This window comes from Aphelocoma coerulescens, chromosome 3 (genome assembly GCF_041296385.1).
Source record: "Aphelocoma coerulescens isolate FSJ_1873_10779 chromosome 3, UR_Acoe_1.0, whole genome shotgun sequence".
NCBI classification, from domain to species: domain Eukaryota; kingdom Metazoa; phylum Chordata; class Aves; order Passeriformes; family Corvidae; genus Aphelocoma; species Aphelocoma coerulescens.
The window spans coordinates 2,430,420-2,454,437 of NC_091016.1; the positions used below are offsets into that span (position 1 = coordinate 2,430,420).

Genomic DNA, 24,018 nt, shown 5'->3' on the forward strand with positions numbered 1-24,018 from the left:
GCTCCCGCAGGAACGTCCCGCACGGCGTCCCGGGAACGGCGGGAACCGGGGAAGGGACACCCCGCGATCCCCCCGGCTCCGCCGTCCCGGATCCCTCCCTGGGAGGGAATGCCGGCTCCGCAGTGCCGGGAACACCCTGCGATCCCCCGGGAAAGGAAATCCCGGCTGCGGTGTCCCAGGAATTCCAGGTGAGCGACCCGGTTTCAGGGCTGGGAGGAACTAAAGCCGGGAGCATTTCCCAAGCCGGGAGCTGCCATCCCCATCCAAGCTCGCTGGGAAAACCGGGAACTGTTCCACACTGGATCCCAATTAACCCCAGGGGTTTTCCCCTTTTCCAGGCAGGACAACATGGAACCTTTTTCTCTCTCTGAGCTGGGGCTTCCGACAGAAAACAAGGCTATCCAGGGAATTCTCTGCCCCATGGCTGTGGAGCTCTGCCACCTCCTCCTCGCCCTGGAACGGGAAGATGGGATTTGTCCGGCCTTTCCCAATCTGGGGGAAAAGGCGGAAGAATTAGCCAAAGCCATGGAAGAACTCGCTGCTCTGGCAAGGAGGTGAGGTGGCTGGGAGTCTCCCGGCTGGATCTGGGGGCTGGGAAGAGATGGAAAAGGTGGCAGGGAGCCTGCATCCTCCTGGAGAGGTGGCAGTGGGGAATAGAGAGGAGCGCTGAGCCCAGTCCTTCCATTCCAGACTGTCCGAGGATTCCGGCAGAGAAGGGAGCACGGAGGTGTGTCCCGTGGGTGAATCCCTGGTCCAGGCTGGGAGGGACGTGGTGCTGGCAGCATTCCAGCTCCAGGAGCATCCAGACAGCCCTCGGCACCGGGAGCACCTGGCAGCAGCCACCAGGAGGGTCCTGGTGGAGACAGCAAAGGTGAGGGGGACACTGGGAAGGGACACGAGCGGGGGGGAAGCTCCAGCAGTTCCATGGAGCAAACCACACCCCCTCCTCCCTCCTCCAGGGATGAAACGGGAATGGGAATTCCTGACCTTTTCTGCCTTGTTTCCTGGTTAGATCCTTCAGCTGGAAGAGGCTGCAGGGATGAGGAGGATAACTGGGGCTGCCAGCTGGCTCCTGGAATGCCTGAGAGTGCTGCGGGATGCCCAGGACACTCCAGGGCTGCTGGCGGCATTCCAGGCCTTTTCCGAGGCCGTGCTCCTGCTCAGCCGCCTGGCAGCCGAGCGCCTCCAGGAACTCGGAGACTGTCCTGGCTGGGAGAGACTGGCGCAGACCCTGCAGCTGCTCCACAAATGTGTCCCCCTCATCCACACAGCCAAGCACAGCACCCTGACACATTCCAGGGATTGCCAAGCTGACCTCTCCCAAGATTCTGTTTTCCAGCTGACGGAGAGGACCATCGGGGAGCTCCTCTCCCTGCTCATGGAGCCACGGGACAGGAGCGGGATCTTCTCCCGGCACGTGAGCAGGCTCCAGGCTCTCCTCTCCCACCCCGACCCCCTGCTCCTCTCCGAGGGCGGGTTCAGCTCCCACCTGGAAGCAGTCATCCTCCATGGAATGCTGCTGGCAGAGTCAGCCAGGCTGGATCTGCAGCTGGAGCTGGTGGAACGCTGCTGGGTCCTGCTGCAGCTGAGGAGGAGCATCTGCAGCCACATGAGCCGGAGGGAGGAACAGCCAGGACCGATTCAGGGAGAACACGGACTGGAGCGGGAATGTCACAGCCTGAGGGCCGAGCTGGAAAACCTGGAGGGGGCAGTGCTCAGGGCCACGCTGTGCCAAATCCTGGATGGATTCTTCCAGGAGAAGGAGCCGCTGAGGCAGCTGGTTGAAGGTGCCCTTAGCCTTGCTGGTTCTGGATGTTTTCCAGCAGGACCAGGAGGGATTTTAAGGAAGCTCCAGCCCCTCATTGCTGCCTTCTTCGCCCAGGCCCAGCAGATGCTCCGAGCGGCCGATCTGGTCCTGGCCAGGTGCGCCAAGGCCCAAACTGCCAGGGAAATCTGGGAGGGCGTGGAGCACCTGCGGAGCCTCCTGGCCAGCCTCCCTTCCCTGCTCACGGAAACAAGCGGGAATACCACGGAGCAACTCCAGGCCCTGCGCTGTGCCTGGGCCAGAGCCACCGACCGCCTCCTGCGCTGCTTTGAGGAGACCATCGGCATGGGGGAATTCCTTGAGTTATCCATCCTGGAGCTGGTCAAGCACAGGGAATGGTGTGCAGCGGCGCTGGAATGCCAGGATCCCGAGGGATTCTCCTGGCATGCTGCTCGCCTCACAGGCTGGGCACGCTGGGTGCTTGGAGCCACCACCCGGCACGTGGACAGGGCCACAGATCCCATCTTCAGGAACGGTTTGCTGGTGTGGGTGGAGCGATTGGCCAAGTGCATCCTGGAGCTGGGAGCAGTCACAGCCCTCCTTCCAGGAAGGTTTTCCTGCCTGCAAAGCCGGGATGCCTTTTCCCAGGCAGCGAGCTCCCTGATGGACTCCGCTCTCCGTGTCCAAGCTGGGCTGGATGGGTCCAACCACCCGGAGATCCTCAGCCCGCTCCGGAAGCAAGTGAGGAGCTCCAAGGTGGAAAAGGGGCTGGAGCTCAGCCCATCCTACACTGGGATACGAACCAGTACGGATGAGGCAACGTTCCAAGGAGGCATCCAAAGTCACCCATCACACCTGGATCCACACCCTGTCATCGCAGCTCTCCTGGGAGCATCCCAAGCCGGTGACACGGACGCTGTCCGTGCTGCTTGCTCCGTCCTGCTGGAGCTCGCCGATGGCTGTGTGGAAGCAGCACGGGAGGCGCTGCCCGTGGCCGAGCCCCCCCAGCTCCGGGTGCTGGAGCAGCACCGGGATATCACAGCACTGACCCCACGGATCGTCAGCCTGGCCATGGAAACGGCCCCCAGGCAGCCCCCGGCTCCAGGCAGCCTTCTCCAAATGGCACTCAGGCTCTCAGGAAGGATGCGCCAGACTCGGGAGTGCCTGGCAGCCGTGGCGGGCTCTTGGAATGGTCTGGCCCAGCAAGTGCTTGGGTTTATCCTGTCGGGTGACTTTCCAAGTGGGAAGCAGGCTTTGGATGAGACCATGCTGGGTTTAGCAGGTGCAGTGCAGCTGGCAGGAGACATTGCAAGCATGGCCTGCAGTAAGGAAAATCCCAGTCCCTCCGATGTCCGGGAGAGCTTTCTGCAGCTCCAAGACAAGTTCTCCTGTGCTCAGCTGAACACCAAAGTGTTCCTGGAGCAGGCAGCGTCCTTCAGGGAATCCTGTGGGATGGAAAAGGCCACCCTGGAGCTGCACGGAGTCCGGTGGGCCGTTGGCATGTGTGTCCTGCTGGATGCCGTGGATCAGTTTGTGGGCAGGGACGTCCTGTTCCTGAGGGAGCTGAGCAGAGCCGTGAGGAACAAGGTTGGCCCACGGAGCCTTCTGGCTGCCATGGCTGAGAATTCCCTGAGGCTGCAGGAGGCCGCCCGGCTTTCCTACTTATCCTGCCCTGGAGACCACAGTGCCAAAGAAATCCTGGCGCTCCGGGAGGAGATCCAGGTGCTCATGGAAGCACTGCTGGATGTGTCCAACACCCTCCTGCTCTCCGCGCTGCCTACTGCCAGCTTGGCCATCCGCTTCGAGCTCCTGCGCAGGGACGTGGCCCTCAGGGCCAAGGCATTGTTACTCCACATGGAAAGGGTCAACATGGAACAGCTGCAGCTCATCCAAGATGTGGTTGGAGCATCCCTGTCCACCCTCTCCCAAGAGGAAAGGGAGAGGAGCAAAGAGGCCTTTGAGGAAAAGGCCACTCGGCTCATGGCTGATGTCCAGTGGGTCAGGAACACCCTCCAGGATGCTCCAGAGGCCAGGGCTCAACTTCCACCACAGCCCGACCTGCTGTCCATGGCTGACCACCTCCTGCTCCTCACAGCTGACGTGGTGGGAAGCGCCCGGCGGCACTTCTGGAGCCACCGGGACACTGGGAATCCCTGCCGGGACACGGGGGATCCCCGGCTGGACACGGTGATGTGGTACTGGTCAGCCAAGGCACACTACCTTGTCACGCAGCTCCGGCTTATCCAGGGAATGGACAGGGACATCCTGCAGCGCCTCACAGAATGCCTGCAGCAGGAGTACTTCCCAGGATCACCCAACGGCACAGCCGGGCTCTCCCCAGCCCCAGAGCCCACTGAGGTGGCAGGAATTCATCCATGCAGGAGCGGAGAAGCGAGCGGAGCCGTGCGGGAAGTGGGTGAGCTGGTACGGGAGCTCTTTTCCCTGGCAGGGTGCTGGTCAGGGCTGTCCGTCATTCCTGCTGCTCCTAGCACGGAGCAGGAATGTGAGGGATGCTGGCAGGGCCTCTGGAGGTCAGCAGGCTGACCCTGGGCCACTCGGGCAGCTCAGGTTGCTGGCAGCCCTGGATTCCTGGATATCCGATCGACCAAGGCTCTCCTGCATGCATCCCAATCTGCCATTTCGGCGGCGGGGGGGCTGTAGCACCCTGCCTCACCTCCACACATTCCCTCTGGGAATACCAGCAACTCCATTCCCATGGGTGTCAGGAGCTGGGAAAGGCTTTGGCACAGACCCAGCTCTAAAGCAAAGTGCTTTAGAGCTCTAATTGTGCTGGGAATTAATTGCAAACCGTCAGCTTGCAGGGCACCCTATTCCCATTTGGAGGTGGCTCCAAGGGCTTTGGATTTAGGGAGAAGGGCTGGTGGGAAGGTGGAGTGGACCCAGCAGGGAGTGGGCAGCTCTCCCACCAACTTTACTCACCCGCATCTCCTTCAGAAACACCCAGGTGGAGGAGACCACTTGGCATCGCTGCGTCCACACATTCCAGGCTTGGAATGTGCTCCGTCATTGTCCCGACAGCACCAGGATGGCCCTTCCAGCATCTCCCCTGCAAAGCAGCAGAGAGGGAACTGTGACACGTGGCAGGGTGGCCCCAGCAAGGTGTCCCAGGTCACCCAGGACATGGCCACGAGGATGCTCCACATGGCTCAGTTCCTGCGGAGGAAGGGCCCCATTGCGGTAGGCAGCGTTTCACCCCTTCCGTTTTCCCTTAGGATCATGGCAGCTCCATCCCAAATCCCTGTGTCACCCAGCTCCTGGAAGAGTGGCACCAATTCTGTTTATGCACAATACTCCAAACTCCTTCCTCCTGGTTGGATGTGAGCTTGGCATCCTGTCCTCTCCTCAGGATGTATCTGAGCCTCCTGGAGGAAAAACTTTTTTTCCTTCTCTCCCCAGTCCCACTGACTTTTATCCTGTTCCAGAGCAAGGAGCAGTTTGTTGCCTGTGCCAGGCAGATGGCTTCCGACGGGCAGGTGGTTGTTAAGTTTGGGAACATCCTCGCCAAGCACTGCCTGGATCGGAGATGCTCCATGGAGCTGCTCCGCGCTGCCGAGCACACCCAATCCGTCAGCAGCCAGCTTGGCATCGTGGCCAGGTGAGCTGCCAGCAGCTGGGATCGCCTCTCCCAAGGTCATCCAAGAGGGATCCCTTCTCCAAGGAATGTGGGTGGTGGTCACCAGAGGTCCTAGGGGAGGGGGGTGCTGTCCAAGAGTTGAGGAACAATTTGGGGGCCTCCCTCCCCTCCATGGATTTTGCTGTTCCAATGGCACAGGGGACAAGCTGGGTTTGGAATAACAGCGCTGTTGGGATGTCCAATGTCCTTCCAATAAAACCCTTTGGAATGTCTTTGAAGGGTGAAAGCAGTGACTGGGGAAAGCAAGGCCTCCTCTGAGCTGCTGCTGAGCAACGTGCAGAACCTCATCCGAGCGGTCCAGCACATCCTGAGGGCGGCCGAGGCGGCGTGTGTCAAAGTGAGTCCATCGTGGAATCAGTCCCGGAATTATCTGGGTGGGAAGGGTTGCTCCAAGCCCCATCCAACCTGGCTTTGAACGCTTCCAGGGATCAGGCAGCCACAGCTTCTCTGTGCCAGAGCCTCCCCACCCTCACAGGGAAGGGTGAAGGCTGATGGCAGCAATTCCACGCTGTGGGAGCTCCTCATCCAGGTCTTTCCATGGGAGCTGGGATCTGGCTGCTGTGGGACTCCAGCTGGAGCAAACATTCCTCCTGGAATGTTTTTATTTTGTGCCTTTCTGTCTCATCTCCAAAGCCCACCCAGACATTGACTCTATCCCTGAAGTCACCTTTACCTGATCCATTTCCCACTTAATTTTTGGATCATAGAGCACCTGTATTTGGAATTAGTCCATGCTATCCCCTTTATTCCCAAAAGCCAAATTCCCCAGTTTCCCATGCAGCTGCCATCAACAGCCACCTGATCTGAGTGTAAAGTCTGTGGGAGCAGATTTTTCCTGAAAACAACTGGAAAACGAGTGCAACCACCACCAGCCTCTCCCTGAGGCAGCATTCCCACCTGAATCCCATCCTCCTCTATAATCCTACTGCTTTTCCTGGGATCAGCATCTCTTTTTGAAGGCTTTTTAGAATCCCACAATCAGCCCCAAGGGTGACAAAGCTCTTCCTGTGCTTAATTAAACTTAAAACTCCCTCTATTTGTCCATTTTTCACTTTGCTGATGCCAGCCTGGATTGATTAATTAATTAATTAATTTTGACTCTCTAGATTCCCAAGTCCTTTATGACCTGGAAATTTCCCTTTGGAAAATTCCCTGCTTATCAACTAACTGCCCTCCTTTCCTTCCCTCTCCCTGCAAGAAGCTTTTGAAGCATTTTGAAGCATTTGAAGCATTTTGAAGCGTTAAGAGGTGGCGATGCCGCATGGATCATGCACACATCGGCACATCCAGACTTTTCCATAATTTAGGACACACAGGGAGGTATTAAAGCAATTCCTTTGTCCAACAGGGTTTGGGACAAGCCTCAGTTGACCCTGAAGAAGAAGAAGTTGCTGCTTTCTGCCAGCAGTGGAGGAAAAACCTGACACAGCACAGAGCCAAGGAGGCTTTAAATTCCGACCGGGATGAATTAGGGCTCCGGAAAACTCGGGGGGCAAAGGCTGAGCCCACCCTGATGTCTCTGGTGCAAGAACAACCCTCTCGGAGCAGGAATATCCCAAGGCATCCCAATCCTAGGAAAGGACACACAGTTATGGACAAACACCTGTAAATCCAGACAGGATGCCATTGTCCCGATGGCGTTGGAAGCAGAGGAGGAATATTTTGCAGTGTGAAGGATTCATGCTGGGAGTTCTTCATCGTGGCAGGAAAATCCTGGAACAGGCTCCATGGGGAGGCCAGGAATCTTCTGGTGAGTGTTTTACCCCCAGGTGGTGAGATGGGATGGACGGGGCTCGGAGCATCCTGATCCAGTGGGAGGTGTCCCTGCCCACGGAATGGGATGAGTTTAACGTCCCTTCCCACCCAAACTATTCCAGGATTCTGTGATCCAGAGGTAATCAGGCTTTCTGCAGCCTTCCAACCTTTCCTCCTTCACATATCCAGGGATACAGTAGTGGGGAGCATTTTGTCTCACCTGCTGCCCCTGATCCTTCCCAAAAGGAAGATTTCTTCCCAAAATCCCACTCAGCCCCAGGATTCTCTCCTATCCAGAGTGAACATTCAATCCCCATGATCACCCACCTCACAGCTTCCAGAGTATCCCAGACTGGTAGCACTGCTGCTCCTGTATCCTGGCTCTCCACATCCATCCTTCCCAGCCTCAGGGTCACGAGTTGTCTGATGCTGCTCCATGCTGGAATTCTGCAGGAGAGGTGGAAAGGAGCCTCCCCTGTGGAATACACAATCCAACACCACGTGGTGGATGGTGCAGCCATGGTGGCTGCAGCCCATTCCAGCCCACCTTGGTGTTCCCACCTGCATCCCTACCACCTTCCCCATCCAGGAATTCCATTACTTGCGTGCTAGCAAGGAATCTCCTCTCTGTTCCGAGGAAAAGCAGCAGCAGGCACACTGGAGACTCTGGGAAGCAATCTGCAATGGATAAAGCAGGCAGCAGGGGTGGATGGAGGAGCCAAGCAGCTGGAATGAAGGACGGAAGGAAGGAAGGCAGGAATTACACATGGAGACAACAGGCTGTGAGGACTCGCAGGCCTTTGTATCCATGTCCTGTATTTCCACTGTTTTTCCCTGCTGGCTTGGTTTTTTGAGGAAAACCTTGACCAGCCACAGCAGGGAGAAGATAAAGAAACAATGAACTAATAATAAAGGACTAATGGATTAGCTCAAAATAACAACCCAGTTCCACATCTGCTCTCTACTTTTCCTGCTCAAAAAAAAAAAAAAATCATAAAATTAAAAGAATTCATGCTCTGGGAAATCAGGAAGGCAAATTGAAACCGTGATTGCCTTCGGAGATGCCTCCTCTGCCGTGCAGGAATCACCAGCTTCCCTCACTCGGCTCATCCACGCAAGGCAAAACCTCAGAATGTGGGATAAACACTGCTGCCCCAGTGGAAGCATCACCTGGCCCACAAACAAGAGGGAAAGGTCCATGACCATCACTTGGCCAAGAGACAGAAACCAAGAAGAAAAGGCCCACCAAGGAAGAGACTTGAAGCAGAGAAACATTCCAAAGGGGTGGGAAGCAGACGGTTGATTGAGCAGCCGGTATGTTTTCACGGGAAAGGCAGCTCTCCATGTTTCCTCTGGAGAAAAAGCAGCCCCAAAGGCAGGACAAGAGGTTTGGAGGACACCTGTGCTCTCCCACACAAAACCTTGGGAATTCAAGACATGCAGGATGTTCCGCGATGGAAAATGGCGACTCTCTCCAAGAAACCTCAGGTCTAGGTAGGGGATTACATTCAAATCCCACACACCATCCCAAAGAAGCCCGGCTTTAGTCCCCCTCATCCCAGCTGCCACCGTACGCACACGGAGTCGTCACCAGGAATTAACTGTACCCTTTTTAATTGTTTTGTTAAAAATGTCGTCGAGACACCATGAATACAAGTACTGCAGTTACAGCCATACAAAAAAAGCAATACAAATTAAGCAGCTGAATACAAAAATACGTTGAAATACATGAACACCACAATGGAACTCGGAGCACTAAATCCCGATCGTGTAGGTGTGGAAAAAAATTAAATAAAAACCTTTTTTTTTTCTCGTATTAGACAACGTAGTTTTCTCCACTTTGAACAGTTGCTTTTGCTAGTTATGTACTTCACAATTTCTTCTATGTACAGCATAGAATAAAATACTTTTAAAAGATATGACATTTTCCATCCTCAATATGTGATATAGTCTCTTTTACACTAATATTGACTGCAGGAATAAAAACTGTCCGTGTCTTACATCACCTCATTGGAAAAGGAGGAGCGACGCTTTCCTTTGAATTCATTTCCGTGGGGTTTTCCATCAGTTCGGGGGTTTGGCAGTCCTGGAATGGCATCTCTCCCGGGAATTCATGTACATAATATTGCTTGGATCTATACAAATGTGGCAATCGGATCTAAGTGGTGGTTGGGAAAGAGGCAGCTCACACATATACAGCTCTGGGGATTTTCCATGACTTATTTACAATGAAAGTGCTTTTCTCAGCTCTAACACGATCCGGGGGGATTGGTTTCCTTTCTACAGGTCAATTATTAGTCTCCCTGAAATTGGAAAGAAAAAGGATTCTCTAGAAAATACCACAGCTTTGCAAACACTCGAGCGTACTGGAGAACTGCGTGTGGTTCGGAGATTAGCAGCTGAAAAGTGGTGGGAATTATAATTTAAAAATAAATAAAGCCAAAAGAGGTAACCCAGGTACAAAACAGCAGAGAACTGCAATATCCACAACGGTAAAAAGACTCCAAAGCCATCTGCTAACAAAACGGGGAAGCGGTTGGATCGAAAGTCTTGAAAACATCTTTTAAGGATTTATCATCTGACTCCCCGTTGGGATCGCTCTCCGGGGCCTGCGATACCTGTCCGGGCTGCCTCACCTGCCTGGGGTCGCTGTACTGCGGCCGGATTAACCCCGACAGAGCCTGGATCGGGAGATTATGGACGGCAGGAGCAGCGCTGGAGTGCTTGGCCTGAGATTTACTGGTGCTGTTTGCTTTGTCTGAAGCAGCTTCCGCTGATCCTTCCGTGGGCTTTTCCGTGTTGGAGGCAGCCTTCTGCTGGGATGCATCTTCCGTGAGACTCGGCTCGTTTTTACTGGAATTTTTCAAAATACTTTTTTTCTGGTTCTCTCCGTTCTCTCCCGAACTGGCCGGAGCCGTGTCCGAGGACGAGCTGTGATCCCTGGGATCGTACAAACTGATCCCGCTCAGGATGGAGCCGGGAGTTCCCAGCCTAACGCCGCTGGACGATAATTTGGGCGCGTACGGAGGCAGAGCATCGGGGTCGGATTTCGGAGTCGCGGCTTCCGAGGGCTGGGATGAGCTGGCAGCAGCTCTGGCGAGGCGGGGGTCAAACTTGGCAGGGTGGGAATCCTTCCCGACTCCATGGTGAGTGTCTGCACTCGACAGTCTGTGGAGTCTGGGATCGACGTTCTTTTGCAAGCGAGGATCCCCCAGTTTGCTGGAGCTACTGGCATGGGAATCTGTGGATGGATCCAAGTAGCCACCCCGGCCCGCAAGGCTGTTTTTGGCCTTGGCAGCGAGCCGGGGATCGGCTGGCATCGCGTTGGGATGCGGATCGTTCTTCAAATTCCGCAGTTTATTCAGTCTCTGGTCGGCAATGAGCGGAGGGAGAGGTAAATTGATGGAAGAGACGGGGTCGGGTTTGGGCAGAGGGATTGGGAGCAAGTCCTCAGGGGCCCACACGATGTGCTTGGCAAAATTGGGTTTCATCAGGGTCACATCCATCTTAATGTGGCTGAACTGCCGCAGCTGGGAGCGCGGATCCCGTAACGTGACGCCCGGCAGAGGTTCCAAGGGAATGAGGAACGCTCGTTCCCTCAGCTCCCTCTCCGAGTCCTCCTCGTCGTCATCCAGCCCTTTCTGCTTGACCTTCACTCCGGCGTGGGCGTGGTGCAAATCCAGCTTGGCCCCGGCCAGGGAGGAGCCGGGATGGCCGCCCTCGCTGACCTTGTGCATCCGGGGATCACGGGCCAGCCGGGGATCCAGGGACGCCGACTCCGAAGGCTTCCTGGGATTGGGCCTGGGAGAGGCCCGGAGTCTCGGGTCAGCAGCCTGAGGCCCCACGCCTTTGTCTTTGGCCAGCCTCGGATCCGTAGGCATGCCAAGCATGTGCTGCTCCGTGGAATGTTGTTGCCGATTCCTAAAGTTTTCGCTTTGTTTCTTTAAGGTTTTGAGGATTGATTTAACACTGCTCCCCTCTTCCTCCTCACTACTGGAATACCAGTTGACATTGTCATCTAAAAATGAAAGAAATGCCACAAAATTTAGATTATTCCAGCAAATAATCCTTAGAGAATCCAACACTCCGTAACAGGGAACTTCCCAGTAAAGTCAAACTGAAAAGATCTGCTATTAAATCATAAAAATCATAACCTCAAATGACAAAAATCCATTTAATCAAAGAACTGCCAGAACAAAAAAAAAACTGGAGGTAGTGGAGATGGAATGCAGCAGAGCTTGGGAGTCTCTCCGTACTCATCAATATTAATTTGGGAAAATAACCTGCTTTCAAACAATCCTTATCAGTATTAGTAAAAAAAAAGTATCTAAAATCTGAGTCTTGATGGGAGAAGGAAAAGTAAAATGGCCCCTTGCAGTGGTCTTTAATCCAGGTAAACTACGAATTTGCTGCCTTATTTAATCCAAATCCCCAGGTTTGCCGGAGAGGTCAAGATTCAGGAAGGGAAGAAATCAAGAGTTTTATTTTAAAGGACACGAGAGAGGGAAAAATACTGCTCTAGAGGTGCAATTAAACAACAGGATCTAGGATGCACTTCCAGTCCTGGCTGTGAGAAACAACCCCTCTGGTCCAACAAGGGATTTTCCGAAGTCACTATCAACCACAGAACCTTTTAAAAGTGCAACTAGATCCAAAAATTATTCACTGGAGCTAGGATGGACTGAGCCTACACTGAGATCCTAGAACAAGCTGGCAAGAAGAGGTGGCAGTACTGAGCTGCTGCTTGGACACTCCCAGTAACAGTGAATGGTGACACGACGCGAGTCAACGTCAGCGGATTTGCTGACCATGGCCATAACGCACGATGAAAATTCCAACCAAATCCTGCTCACCTTCATCTTTGCTCATGGCCCTCTGGCCCTGGCTGCTGGCAGAGTCTCCATCGCGTTGGTGCTTCTGGCTGAGCCTCACGTACAGGGCCTTCTGCATGGCCGGCAGGAAATCGGGCACGTTGATGCCCTGGTTGTGGCCCATGTGGCCACCCATGCAGTCCGACTCGCTCCCGCCCGGATGCGACTCCGGAGCCATGAGGTGAGCCTGGTGATCCGTAAACTCTCCGTGCCATGCTCCATCTACAGGACAAAACTCCAGTTAGCAGTTATCCTAGAGAAACGCTGACAGCTATAAACATGGAATCATGGAATGGGTTGGCTTGGAAAGGAGCTTGAAGCCCATCCAAGTTCCTGCCATGGGCAGGGACACCTTCCACTATCCCAGGTTGTTCCAAGCCACATTCAACCTTGGCCTTGGACACTTCCAGGGATGGGGCAGCCACAGCTTCTCTGGGAAAACTCTGCCAGGACCTCCTCCCCCTCACAGGGAAGGATTTCTTCCCAATATCCCATCTCAACCTCGAGCAAAACATGACTTATACAACAAAACTGAGCAGCATCAGCTGAAAAAGCCGGAACGCTGAAGATATTCCAGGAAGTTTCTATCCAAAATTCATCCAGCAGGCATCCTTACCTCCGGAATTATTGGCTGGCTGGAAGTTGTGTACAGCTTGGTGGGAATAATAGTTGTCGTAGAAGTCAGCCGGGTTCTGCATGGGCTCGTACTCCCCGGGCATCTGCTGGTACTGCGGCCCCGGGGGACAGTGATTGTCCCTTGGCATGTTCACCATGTGTCCCTGCACTCCGGGGGAATTGTAGGATCCTCCCATCCCGGGTGGGGTGAGGGGTGGCCCACCCTGCTGCCCCTGCATGGGCATTCCAGTCTGGTTCTGCGGGCCCATGTATCCCGGGGGAACGCCCTGCATGGGGGGGCTCTGCGGCATTCCCGGCCCCGGAGGGCCTCCACAGGGATGGTGCCCAGGAGAACCGGGGTGCATCGGGGGCCCGTTGTGTCCTTGGGACATGCCGGGACCTGGCCCTGGACTTGAGCCTGGATTGTACATGTGCTGGGAATGGGGGTCGTTGCCCTGGAACGGCGGCCGCGGGGGCGACGCGCTGTTATAGAAGGTCGGTGGCCTGGAGGCAGAAGAAAATCAAGGAATCAAATTTGGGACCTACATACAAACACCAACAGTTGGCCCTCTCCTCCCCCTCCCACTCTTCTTTGACCTGACATTGGATAATATTCCCAAAGAAGCATTATTTTCCAACTACATCCATTCCACATTCCTTAACTTGGCCAGAAACACATTTTTTCCAGTATTTGCACATCTCCATCAGTTTTGCCCAAGAAAAAGCCAACTACAAAAAGACTGGAGCAGGGAATGAACTGTTCCATCTGCAGATGGAGATGCCAAACCAAGAGCCAACTTCTGGAAGGTCAGGCCTAAGTTGCTTTCTATGGAAAACATGAAATAATTCTGGTATCAAGGATCTGGCAGATCCTTAACTTATCCCAGAATCCTGACAGGGACAATGATTAAAGATTAAATGATAAACATCCAGGAGAGTTCTCCCCAGAATTCCAACACTTACTTCTTCCCAATTTTGTGTGCCAAATCCACAGTGGGCTTCACGACGATTTCAAAAAGAGATGGGATTTTCTTATAATCTCCTGAAGGATCTTGGTAATTTTCCATGTCGGACTCGGAGAAGGGATATTGCTCCGGTGGGGTTGGCAGGAGTCCGACCCCCGGGGGGGGTTTGGGAAGAGGAACAATGCCCCGCTTCCGGAGTTCCTCCAGCTCCTTCTCATCTTCATTTTGGGGTTCCTCCTCGTTATTCAAAACCTGGAACAAAGCCATGTGGCAGACATTCCATCAATTTTCCAGTATTCCAGATCGATTTCATCTTGTGCCTTTTACTGAAATACCATTTCCCTATTTAAATAAACAACTTTCCCGATACCTGCTACAATACTGCTGGATATTGACATCCAGCTCAGAGGACTCTAAACCCATTTTTGGGGGTTGTTTTCCAGGACACCAAATCCCAGCCAGAAAAATCCTTCTCTATTTCAGGAAGGAACAATTTCCCACCAGTCCGCTTCCTTCAAACAGGAGTGGAAGGAGTTATTCCAAGATTCCTCATGTTTTTAGTGTGGGATCCACACCCCTTTTCTGTTAAAGCATGGTGGGCAGTGGCTGGAGAGCAACACAAATACCTCACATAAACCAAAGTTCAGGATTTCCCAGAGCACACGGAAAATGCTCCTGCATCCCTTCCCCACTCTGAGTGCAGCAATCCCGGTATTCCCGGTATCCGGATCACTCACCTTATCCAGCAGCTCCTTGGTTTCCGCAGTCAGGGGAGCGTGAGAGAATTTGCATTTATCTCCTTGATAACACTTTGCTCCTGTGTGGTAGAACTTGCAGGGGAATTCATGTGAGGAAGGAATTAAGGATTCCTAACAGTTTGGGAAGGTTATAAAATCCAGCTGGGATCTATCCCTCAGTGCTTCACCAGGAATTCATCTTTATGGTAGGAATTTTGGGAACTAATAACCAACTTACCTCTTACCTCCGTTTAAAATTCTCCTAAAAATTGTATTTCTGAGGAATTTGGATTTCATTTTTCCGATTGTGATTAAAAAGGGGAAGGTCTCAGTTCCAGAGGAAAACACCAAAATAATGACAAAGAGGAACAGATCAGAGGTTTAAAAGTGTGGTCAAATGCATCTAAAATTCCAGGGATTTTATTTTTGAAAATGTTACAAATCAGTAATTTTATATTTATTTTTTCCTCTGAAGTGTTTGAGAAAAAGAATAATCTTGTAATTAATCTACACAGTCAGTGGTAGAGTCTCATAGAAAACAGTCACCTTTAAAAATAATTTCTACCAAAAGAAATAGAAATAAAATAATAGAAATTAAAATTTCAGTGGAATTTAGAAGTATTTTTCAAGGATATTGTGCAAATAAATGCAGTTCTCTCCTTTGGTGCAGTAACCCTGGATGTAAAACTTGCAGATTTCCTTTTTCTTTTCAATCTCTGCATCATGATCAAATTTACACTGTTCTCCCTATAAATAAATTGAAAAAAAAAACCAAGGAAAAACCATTATCCATCTGAAATGCTGAGTAATTTCATTCTGTAGTAGAAGAACATCCTCCTCAGCTGAATTTAAATTTTTCATCTTTACCAATGTTACATTCCATTATAAGCAATAAAAACTGTGAATAGAGGAGGTCTGGACATAGAGAAAATTCCTGGGTTGGAATTCAAAGGAATATGTGGAGTGGTGACAGAAAACAATCCCTGTTCTCTGCCTCCACCTGGGGATTTGCATGAAAAAGGCATTGAAATAACATTTTACTGAATTATTTTCATATATTCTGTTATTCTTTAGGATTATTTTACTGGATACGGGTTTTGGGTATTGGGTATTGGGTAGGATTGATTTTCCTGGAAAAGACAGCAAGTGCTCTTTCAGTCCCTTCTAAAACTGAAGGTGGCAGCAAATACTCGTCTGAGCCAAAGGAATTTAAAGGCAGCAAGAAACACAACATTTCCAATCATTTTCACTTTTATTTCCACCATTTGGGAAAGAAACAGAAAATTCCACCTCTAAATCCCAAGGAACCAAATGAAAGTGAGAAGCATTCGGTGGTCTAATTGTTTTCTAACAATCCCACTGTTTAAAGTTTAGCACCACAAAGCAATTCCTTCAAAGCTCCCAAACTAGCAGGAAATAATTTAATATATTCAGGAATTGTTGCCTATTTAGAGATTCCAGACTTATGGGATTTGGTGTCTTTGATACATTATCATTCTCAGGGTAAGTTCAGGATGTTTTTATTGAATATATTAATAAAAAAATATAGATTTTTAATATAATTTAATTCAGAATGTGTAACAGAAGGGGATGTTTTTCATAAATAATTCCATCTAGAAATCCACAGCACATCAGAAATCAAAATATTGAGTTTCAATACCCAAGTTTGCTTTAAATCAGCTAAAAAGTAATTAAAAAAAGAATTAAATTTACCTTAATGCACCTCCCTTCGAGGAAATATTTACAGATCTGTTTGCCCTTGTGCTCCACTGTGTGCTGGTTGATGAACTCCTGGCTCATATTAACCCATTTCTTCACTGGTTTGCCATCCTGGGGAAAAAAAAAAATCCACATTTTATCAGCTCCTGCTTGGAGCACTGCTGATCCAGATATTGGGAATAAGGACTGGAATTGCAGGTACCTCATGGAAGCCATCGGATCCTTTATTGCCACCTCTGCCCCTCCCGCGATCTTTGCGCTTCAGTTTCTTTTGCATTCCACGCCCTCTTCCAATGTTGTAGTTGTTCCCTCGTTGGGAAATGCCTGGAAAACAGGGATGACCTCTTTAAAGGATCACAGAAATTAAGGGAATATGATTCTCTCATGGCATCAAAGAGAGACAAATGGAATGAATTAAATCCCTCCCTTTTGCTGTTGGGAGTGTTATTTCTAACCAGCCTGAGTATTCCAGGAAAACCATCCCTGGCTGCTTCCCTCCTCCAAGTCTTCATCCCAAAATGCCACCAAAACTTCCCTTACCTTTCTGGATCCCTTTCATCCCCTGCTTCTTCACTGGTTCCTTTGGGAATGGAGGTCCCAAATCCCCACTGGAAGTCTCTTTAGCTTGTCTGTACTGTTTGAGCTGGTCAGCAAAATCCTCATCCTTTTCCTCCTCATTGTAATTCCCAAAGTTTTCATCACTGTAATGACTGTAGTCGTCATATTCCTTACTTTTGACATTTTTTTTATGCTGCATTTTCTGGGAACTCATGTAATTCCCTGACACATGTCCATGCTGTAAGGAAAGGCACTGCATTAGGAAGCAATTCCGGATTTCCAAACCCCACCCCTCCAAACTGATCCATTTTTGGGGCTGTTTTACTATTACCAGATTTGCCCAAAAAAGCATCAATAATACAGGGAAAAATCAGTTATTCAGGAAAAGTTAATAGTTTTAGTTCACAGGCTGAGAAAATCCAGGAAAACTGAGCTCCCAAAAAGCAGAACCAACTTTAGATATTGAAAAGTGGCTTTTCAAGAGTTCTTTCCTCCAAGTCCAGCCTAAATCCAGTGCAGGCAATAAGAAGATTCCTTAATAATAAAGATTCCTTAATTCCTGTTGCCTGATGGAAGAAAAATTGGTATCAGGCTTATCTTCTACCACAGATCCTGCTTTACATCTGGGAATCTCCTCAGGGAAATAAGAACTGGATGTGCGTCCAGAAATCTGGGAGAACAGGCACTGGGATCAAGCCAAACTTCCAAAACCACACTGCTTATATTTGTATTTTTGCAATGTCACCTCAATAAAGACCTCAGGAATGAGCTTCAAAAATTCCCACCTGACTGAAAGAGGAATCATAATCCCTGTAGGAAGAGCTGCTGCTTTTCTTGTGGGGCCTTTCCGTGCGCTCCATGTCGGAGTCGTGGCTGTAGTCGGAACTGTCATCGCTGGAAGGGGAGTTATGCTGGAAAACAGAACAAAAAAGCTGGGAATTTTGAGGGAATCATCTTCTTTCCATAAATACAATGAACACAAAAGTGATACATTTACATTGTGCCTCCTATCCTAAAAACTCTCAATCCCCCTGGTTCAGCTTCCATGAGCTGGGCTTAACTTTGAACATTTAAGACAGGTTTAAGTCTTAATGGTAATAAAACCGTTTTAGTTCCTTCTCCAGTCCCCTGGATTCTTGCCCTGGACACCCATGAATCAAACCAGCACTTCCAAAATGTTGGGGGTTTTCCTAACCTTATGCTTGTCCCGTCTTCTCCTTTTGGATTTTTTCTTTTCCTTCTCTTTTTTGCGTTTTTTCCGGGATTTCCGGTGGCCTTTCTCATTTTTCTGTTTATCCTCCCCTTTTGAGCCATGTTCCTTCACATCCTCATAGGCTGCATCATCTATTTCCCCATCTTCCAGCTCTCCATCTTCCCTGGAAGAGGAAAACCAGGAAATCAATAAAATTCCATGTTATTATCCAGCTCACCTGTCACTGGGAAAAAAGCAGTTAAGAAGTCCAAAGCAACCCCAAGCTGTGATTTTTGGGATAGTTGGATATGCCAAGGAGAAGACACGACTGCTCTAGGACCTGGAATTTCTTGGAATTACATTAATGCAAAAAATCTGGACTGCTAATATTCCTGAAACACCTGCAGCTATCCCAAAAAGCCAATTATGTTTTGACACCATCAGTTAAACTCATTCCCTCAAGGATCAATTAAAATATCCTCTTCCATAAAATACCTACTGAAAATGCTCCTTGGGAACAAAGCTGTTCCCACGTCCCAGTTCCTCTGGGAATTACACTCATGGATTCCCACTTTTGGGATGCATCCAGGACTGGAATAACTTTCCAGGTAAACCAATCTCAGTAATACAACCCCTTGGATTGCATGGCAGAGGGAAGATCACAGAAGTCCTCTAATCCCTAAATTCTTTCCACAGCATCCCAGAGTTTTCCAAGCACTGAGCTTCAAGAATGTAAAAAAGGGGGGGAAAAGGAAAAAGAAGAAAAAACCCAACAACTGGATAAATATGGATCAAAAATATAATGGTCAAAAATGCACCATTTCTTGGAAAATAAGTTATTTTTCAAGGAGTTCCAAGGCAGGAATTCTCTTCTGGTTTAGCTGCTTTTATTCCTATTTAAATTCCAAACTGGAGCTGTGCACTGGGAAGGGAGAGCAGAAGCTCCCCCTTTCCCGAGCTCCCTCCCTCTTCCACAACCTCCAGATACTTGGAGCCCGATAGATATGTGAAAACAATCCCAGAAAACATTCCCACTGTCTGAGTGCATTCCTAGAGCGTCTCCCAAATGGATCGGAAAGGCACAGAAGCCAAATGGTCTTCCAGGGAAAAGCAACCTGATGAAATCACTGGGCAGTTCCACAGATATTTGGGAAGGGAAAATCAAAAGCCCCAAATCCTGGTATTGTAATTTCATTTCTAACCTTCAAACCTGGATTTTAGCTCCCCTCCTTGACCTTGTTTCAGGTCATCCTTAAAAATAGAATTCCTTATGCCCAAAGAAGATTTACTACGGAAGCTCCTTAAGTCCGAGATCCAAACCCAGGATGCATTTTCGGAAATATTCTGGGAATCTTTCCCTTCAAACATTATTGAAGCCTTTAAATTTTCATTCCCCATCATTTCACTTAAAAATAATTTTACTTTAGGTTAAAATTCCCTCAGGGCTAAAATTCCCCCAAATTTTGACACTAAGGTGCTGCTATAGAAATTAGGAATTAATAAGGAAAATAACTCCAAATAATAGAGGAATTTCACTGGGAAAATCAAATAAAAGCAGAGGGGTGGCTTGGAGCAGTAAAAAGTGAAAGTAAATTAATTTCAAGCTATTTTCTGGGAAATCTGGCACTGATTTGTGTGTAAATAAATTTGCCTCCAACTTTTTCCTTACCCTGCCATGGATTTACCCACACAGAACCAAGAAATCTTCACTAAATCCTTGCAGGAAAAAATCTTTTCAGGACCCCTGTGTTGGAAGGCTCAGACCCTTCACCACCAAAATAATGTCAACAACAGGAATTAACTAATTAAAGAATTAAAAACATTCCAGGCTTGAGAAAACTGGATTAAAACAACCTTCCAACTTGGAATATTCAAAGTGTGAACAGAGAGGGCTTTTTACTGTTTTCTTCTGCTCACAAACACCAATAAAATCAAAGACTTTGGATAAACCAGGATTAAAACAACCTTCCAACTTAGAATATTCTAAGTGTGGCCAGACAGGGATTTTTAAATTATTTTCTACTAAGGAGTTTCTTTATAATTCAACAGATCAGCTCAAACCAAACTATTAGCAGAATTCCTGCTGCACACATTGATTGGGAATCGTGAGGTTCCCAGTATGGGTATTCCCTGCAGTGAACTGGTTTTACTGGTCCTACATTTGCACAACCTGATGTAACACAAAAACTTGGGAGTTGGGCCTTTTTTGAAGTGAAATAATTTATTTTACGAAGCTAAACTTTTATAAAAAATATAAATTATGATCTCCCAGGTTATGTTTATTGTTGCTCTTCACCTCATAAATTAAAACATTATAAAGCAACACTTGTAAATTAAAACTAATTAGGTTGTTAGGTGGCACTTATTGGTTCTATGTCACAATTACCAGTGTCACAACTGGTTGTACTGGTGGGAACAGCTGGTGAGAGGATGAGAACTCCAAGCTGGAAAAACTCTGCTCCCAGCACAGCCCGGAGTCACTCAGGCTTGTCCTCAAGGATTTGAAAACTCCAGATATTTTCAATCCCTGGAACATCGAAAAGCCACAGCCTGATTCCAGGAACTCCACGGCACAGCTCTGCCCCAGCTCCAGAGATCCCAGCAGATTCCTGGTGTGCACTCGGCTTGGAAAACAGAGCATGACACAACTTCCACCCTTTCCCAAGGACATGAAGGAAGGGGAAAACAAGAACCAGGAGCTCTGGGCCCTGCCTTGAACTTGCACTAAACCCCAGGCCCATTTTAGAGATCACTTCTCAAGGACAAGCAGGAAGTAGAAAACAAGCCCCAGCAGCTCTGGGCTCTGCCCTGGCCCTTGCACTAAATCCCAGGAGCATTTCCCAAGGATAAGCAGAAAGGGGAAAACAAGAACCAGCAGCTCTGGGCTCTGCCCTGACCCTTGCACTAAATCCCAGGAGCATTTTGGGACCACTTCCCAATTTGTACCACAGACCTTGGGACTCTTTCTCCAGTGAGGCAACAGTTTTGCATTTACCCACAAGCCTTTTTTTTTTTTTTTTTTTTTGTCTGTTCATTTGTTTTTTTCCCCAGTGTTTTCCGGTCCTCTGAAGTACCACAAAGGGTTGTGGAGCTGTGTGGGGGGAGGCCAAGCTCTGGGGATCCCAAAACCCCGGCGTTTTTAACTCCTGCAGCTGTGTCAGGAATGCTCAAGGTAGATGTGGGCTCAAGCACTGGTAACTGCCACCCTGGCACAGTATTTTTGGAACTAGTTAGGAAGGCCAGGGCTGCCTGGAGAAAGGATTTGAATTTCCAGCAGCTGCAGGAGAGAAAAGGAGGGAGGGAAGGAGGGAGGGAGGAACAGAGGTCCTTTCACCAGGAACAGGACTCTGGGTTTCTGCGCATGGGGATTGAGAGGTGGCAAAGATAACGTCAGTCAGCCCTTAATCTGCATAAAAAAGATCCAGTTAAATGTGTAAGGTGGAATCTGGCAAGAAAATGACGTTAAATATGGCTCTAGTGAGAGATTGTGGTATCAACAAAAACAGCCAAAAATAAAAAACCCGCCCAACTCAGAGCACCCTTTCCTGCCTGAGACAGAGAACAATGGTGACATTCAACAGACACCCCCTGGAAAGTGCAATTTATGGAAAGAATGGCAAACAGCCCCCCTTCCCAGCCAGAATAAATCAATGAAGATGTAAAAACGCATGCATTCCAAAAGGAAAAATTAAAACCTTGCTAAAAAAATGCACTTTTAATGCAGTGACACCCCCCCTCCCCTCCTTGCATTCCCCACCACCACCACCCCTCTCCAGCCTGAAGGTGACCTGCCCCCCAAAAACATCGTTAACCCCCTCAGGCACATTAACAGAGCATCATCATCATCAGCATCATCATCATCATTACCAGCATCACCCCACTAAGTACCACCATTATGAGAAGCGGAGAGAGAGAAGAATGTTACTCGACCTTTCGTCCCCTGCATGTTGCCTGTCAGAGTCGGGCATGTTTGGGTCAAGAACTGGGTTTGGGGGTTTGGAGAACAGGCTTTCAAAGGCCATTGTGCCTGGCTGTGGTGTGGTGAGGAGGAGGAGGAGGAGGGAGGTGGAGGAAGGCAGGGCCCCGCCGCTGCCCGCGGTGCGGAGCGGCGGGAGGAGGCGGCGGCGGCGGCGGCGCGCACGGCCGCGCTGGGGGCGGCTCGGTGAGGAGGAGGAGGAGGGCCGGGCCCCTCAGTGAGGAGAGATGATGAAGGTTTGCACTCACGGTTACTTAGTGAGACACTAACGGGCACTCAGCGCCCGGGCCCGGCCGCCCCGCGCGGGCGATGCGGGGAGGCGGTGGCGGCGGCGGCGGCTCGAGCGGCAGCCCCGGGGCACAGGAGAGCGGGAGGACACACACACGGGGGGAGGGAGGTGCTGCTGGCCGGAGATGGCGGCCCTAATTCTTCCTTACAAACATGGCGCCCGCGCGAGGCACTCGCACAAAATGGCGGCGGCGGCGGCTGAGGGAGGAGGAGGAGGAGGAGGAGAGCGGCGGCAGCAGCGGCGGCAGCGGCCCCCGGCGCTTTGCCCGCACACGCTCGCTCAGCGCCCGCGGCCCGCACACGCCGCCGCCGCCGCCACAGTGTCTTCCGCGCCCGCCGGGGCCGCGATGGCGCCGCGTCCCCTCACGCCGCCGCCGCCGCCCGCCGCGCTCCTCCTCCTCCTCCTCCTCCTCCGCCGCGGCCCTGGGCCCGCCCGCCGCTCGCCGCCATTGGCCGCGGCCGCGGCGTCTCGCCCGCTCATTGGCTCCTCGCCACGCCCGCCAACCTCGCCGTGACGTCACGCGCGGGCCCCGCCCTCCTCCGCTCCTCTCGGCCGCCGCCGCCGCCGTGCGCGCGCGGAGGGGGCGGGGCCTCGCGGCGCGCGGCGTCACGTGCCCCGCGCCCGTCACGTGACGGCAGCGTACCCCCGGGAATGGTGGGGGAAAAGGAGGGGAAAAGGAGGGGAAAAGGGAGGGAAAGGGAGGGAAAGGGGGAAAAGGGCGGCGGCTTCCGCCTGGCGGGAACCGGGACGGGCACCGGGAGCAGGAACGGGCCCCCCCTCCCGCCACTGCGTCATGGCCGCCCCCCCACCCCTCACGCACTGTGGGCAGCGCCCCCTGGCGGCGGGTGTGTGTGTGTGAGGGGAACCGGCCCTTGCGCCATTAATTAGTGACGCTCGTAATTAAAGCGAGAGTTTGTGTCCCCGGGGCGGGACAAAAGCGGTTCCTGGAGTCGCTGTCGGGGTCAGGGCGTGACGAAAACCGGGATAAAGTGGTTCAAAGACAGTCATGTAATAAAAATGTGGTGGGCGAAGGGAGGACGCGTCTGTCGGGAGTCGCTTCAATGACGTTTAATTAAACGTTCCCGGGAAAAGTTACATTTTCTCCTTTTCCAGGCTGCCTCCCTGCCTCACAGGGCTTTTCAGGACACGGGGCTCAGCTTTTTCCAGTGCTAGCAATCCAAGGAAAGAATAAAATTTATAAAAACAAGGCCGAACACTCGCATGCATTCCCATGGGATGCCCAGTGGGAGGAGCCTCAGATCCTTAAAGGAAGAACCATCTCCCTTGGGCCTCACACACCTGAGCAGGGCAAGCAGGACCAAAGGTCCAGACCCTCAGGGAATTGAGGTAAATCCAAGGAAAAGGCTGGTAAAACAGCATTCCTACAGCTCCGGGACTGAATAAGCTCCAGGGACAGGGTGGTGGCAGCTTCGGAGCATCACTGGGGCTAATTAGGACTAATTAACCCCATCAGCACAGATGGAGCCCTGGAGTTGATGCCCACAGGATTCAGCATCATCTCCCCAGGCCATAGGCAAGGAAAAAAAGGGATTCGAAGTCTGGAATAAAAGGACGAATCCTAAATTTTTGGTTAAATATTCAGGGGTGAGAAATGGGGATTTTGGTACAGCACATCTGGGGCCAGCTGTGCCCACCAAACGGAAGCAGAAGCATTCCATCTATTTTTTAAGTACCCATTTGGGATTATTATCCCAAATAAAAATTGTGTTTCAAGACCAGAGGAGCCTCTGTCTGCAAATTCCAGCCTCGGGAGGTCTGAAAGATGCCGGAGTGGCCGCTCTGGGAAGGGAAAAAGTCTCCTTTAGTCAAGTGGAATGGCAGCCAGAGGTTGAGAAAGGCAAAGAGCCGAACTTAAACTTTTCCAGGGCTGGAAGGGAGAAACCAGCTCACCCTGGCCTCG

The 24,018-nt window shown here is 50.9% G+C and overlaps 1 protein-coding gene across 1 annotated transcript; it reads right to left on the reverse strand.

The window, feature by feature from the left end:
• Positions 1 to 8,772: 8,772 nt before the first annotated feature.
• Positions 8,773 to 22,494, reverse strand: ZC3H6 (zinc finger CCCH-type containing 6). The gene is made up of 12 exons (XM_069008780.1): positions 21,763 to 22,494; positions 17,836 to 18,016; positions 17,426 to 17,551; positions 16,623 to 16,878; positions 16,285 to 16,406; positions 16,077 to 16,193; positions 14,997 to 15,110; positions 14,364 to 14,471; positions 13,625 to 13,878; positions 12,663 to 13,165; positions 12,029 to 12,268; positions 8,773 to 11,193 (listed from the first exon to the last, which is right to left on the reverse strand). Exons 1-12 carry the CDS (start codon positions 21,852 to 21,854, stop codon positions 9,692 to 9,694), a joined length of 3,615 nt encoding a protein of 1,204 aa, XP_068864881.1. The 5' UTR covers positions 21,855 to 22,494; the 3' UTR covers positions 8,773 to 9,691.
• Positions 22,495 to 24,018: the final 1,524 nt, after the last annotated feature.

Coding starts and splice junctions, on each gene's coding strand:
- ZC3H6 (XM_069008780.1), bottom strand. CDS start 21,854: ATGGCCTTTGAAAGCCTGTTCTCCAAACCCCCAAACCCAGTTCTTGAC. Junction 17,552..17,835: donor GAAGACGGGACAAGCATAAG/GTTAGGAAAACC, acceptor TCTGTTTTCCAG/CATAACTCCCCTTCCAGCGA. Junction 16,194..16,284: donor GATCCGATGGCTTCCATGAG/GTACCTGCAATT, acceptor TTTTTTCCCCAG/GATGGCAAACCAGTGAAGAA.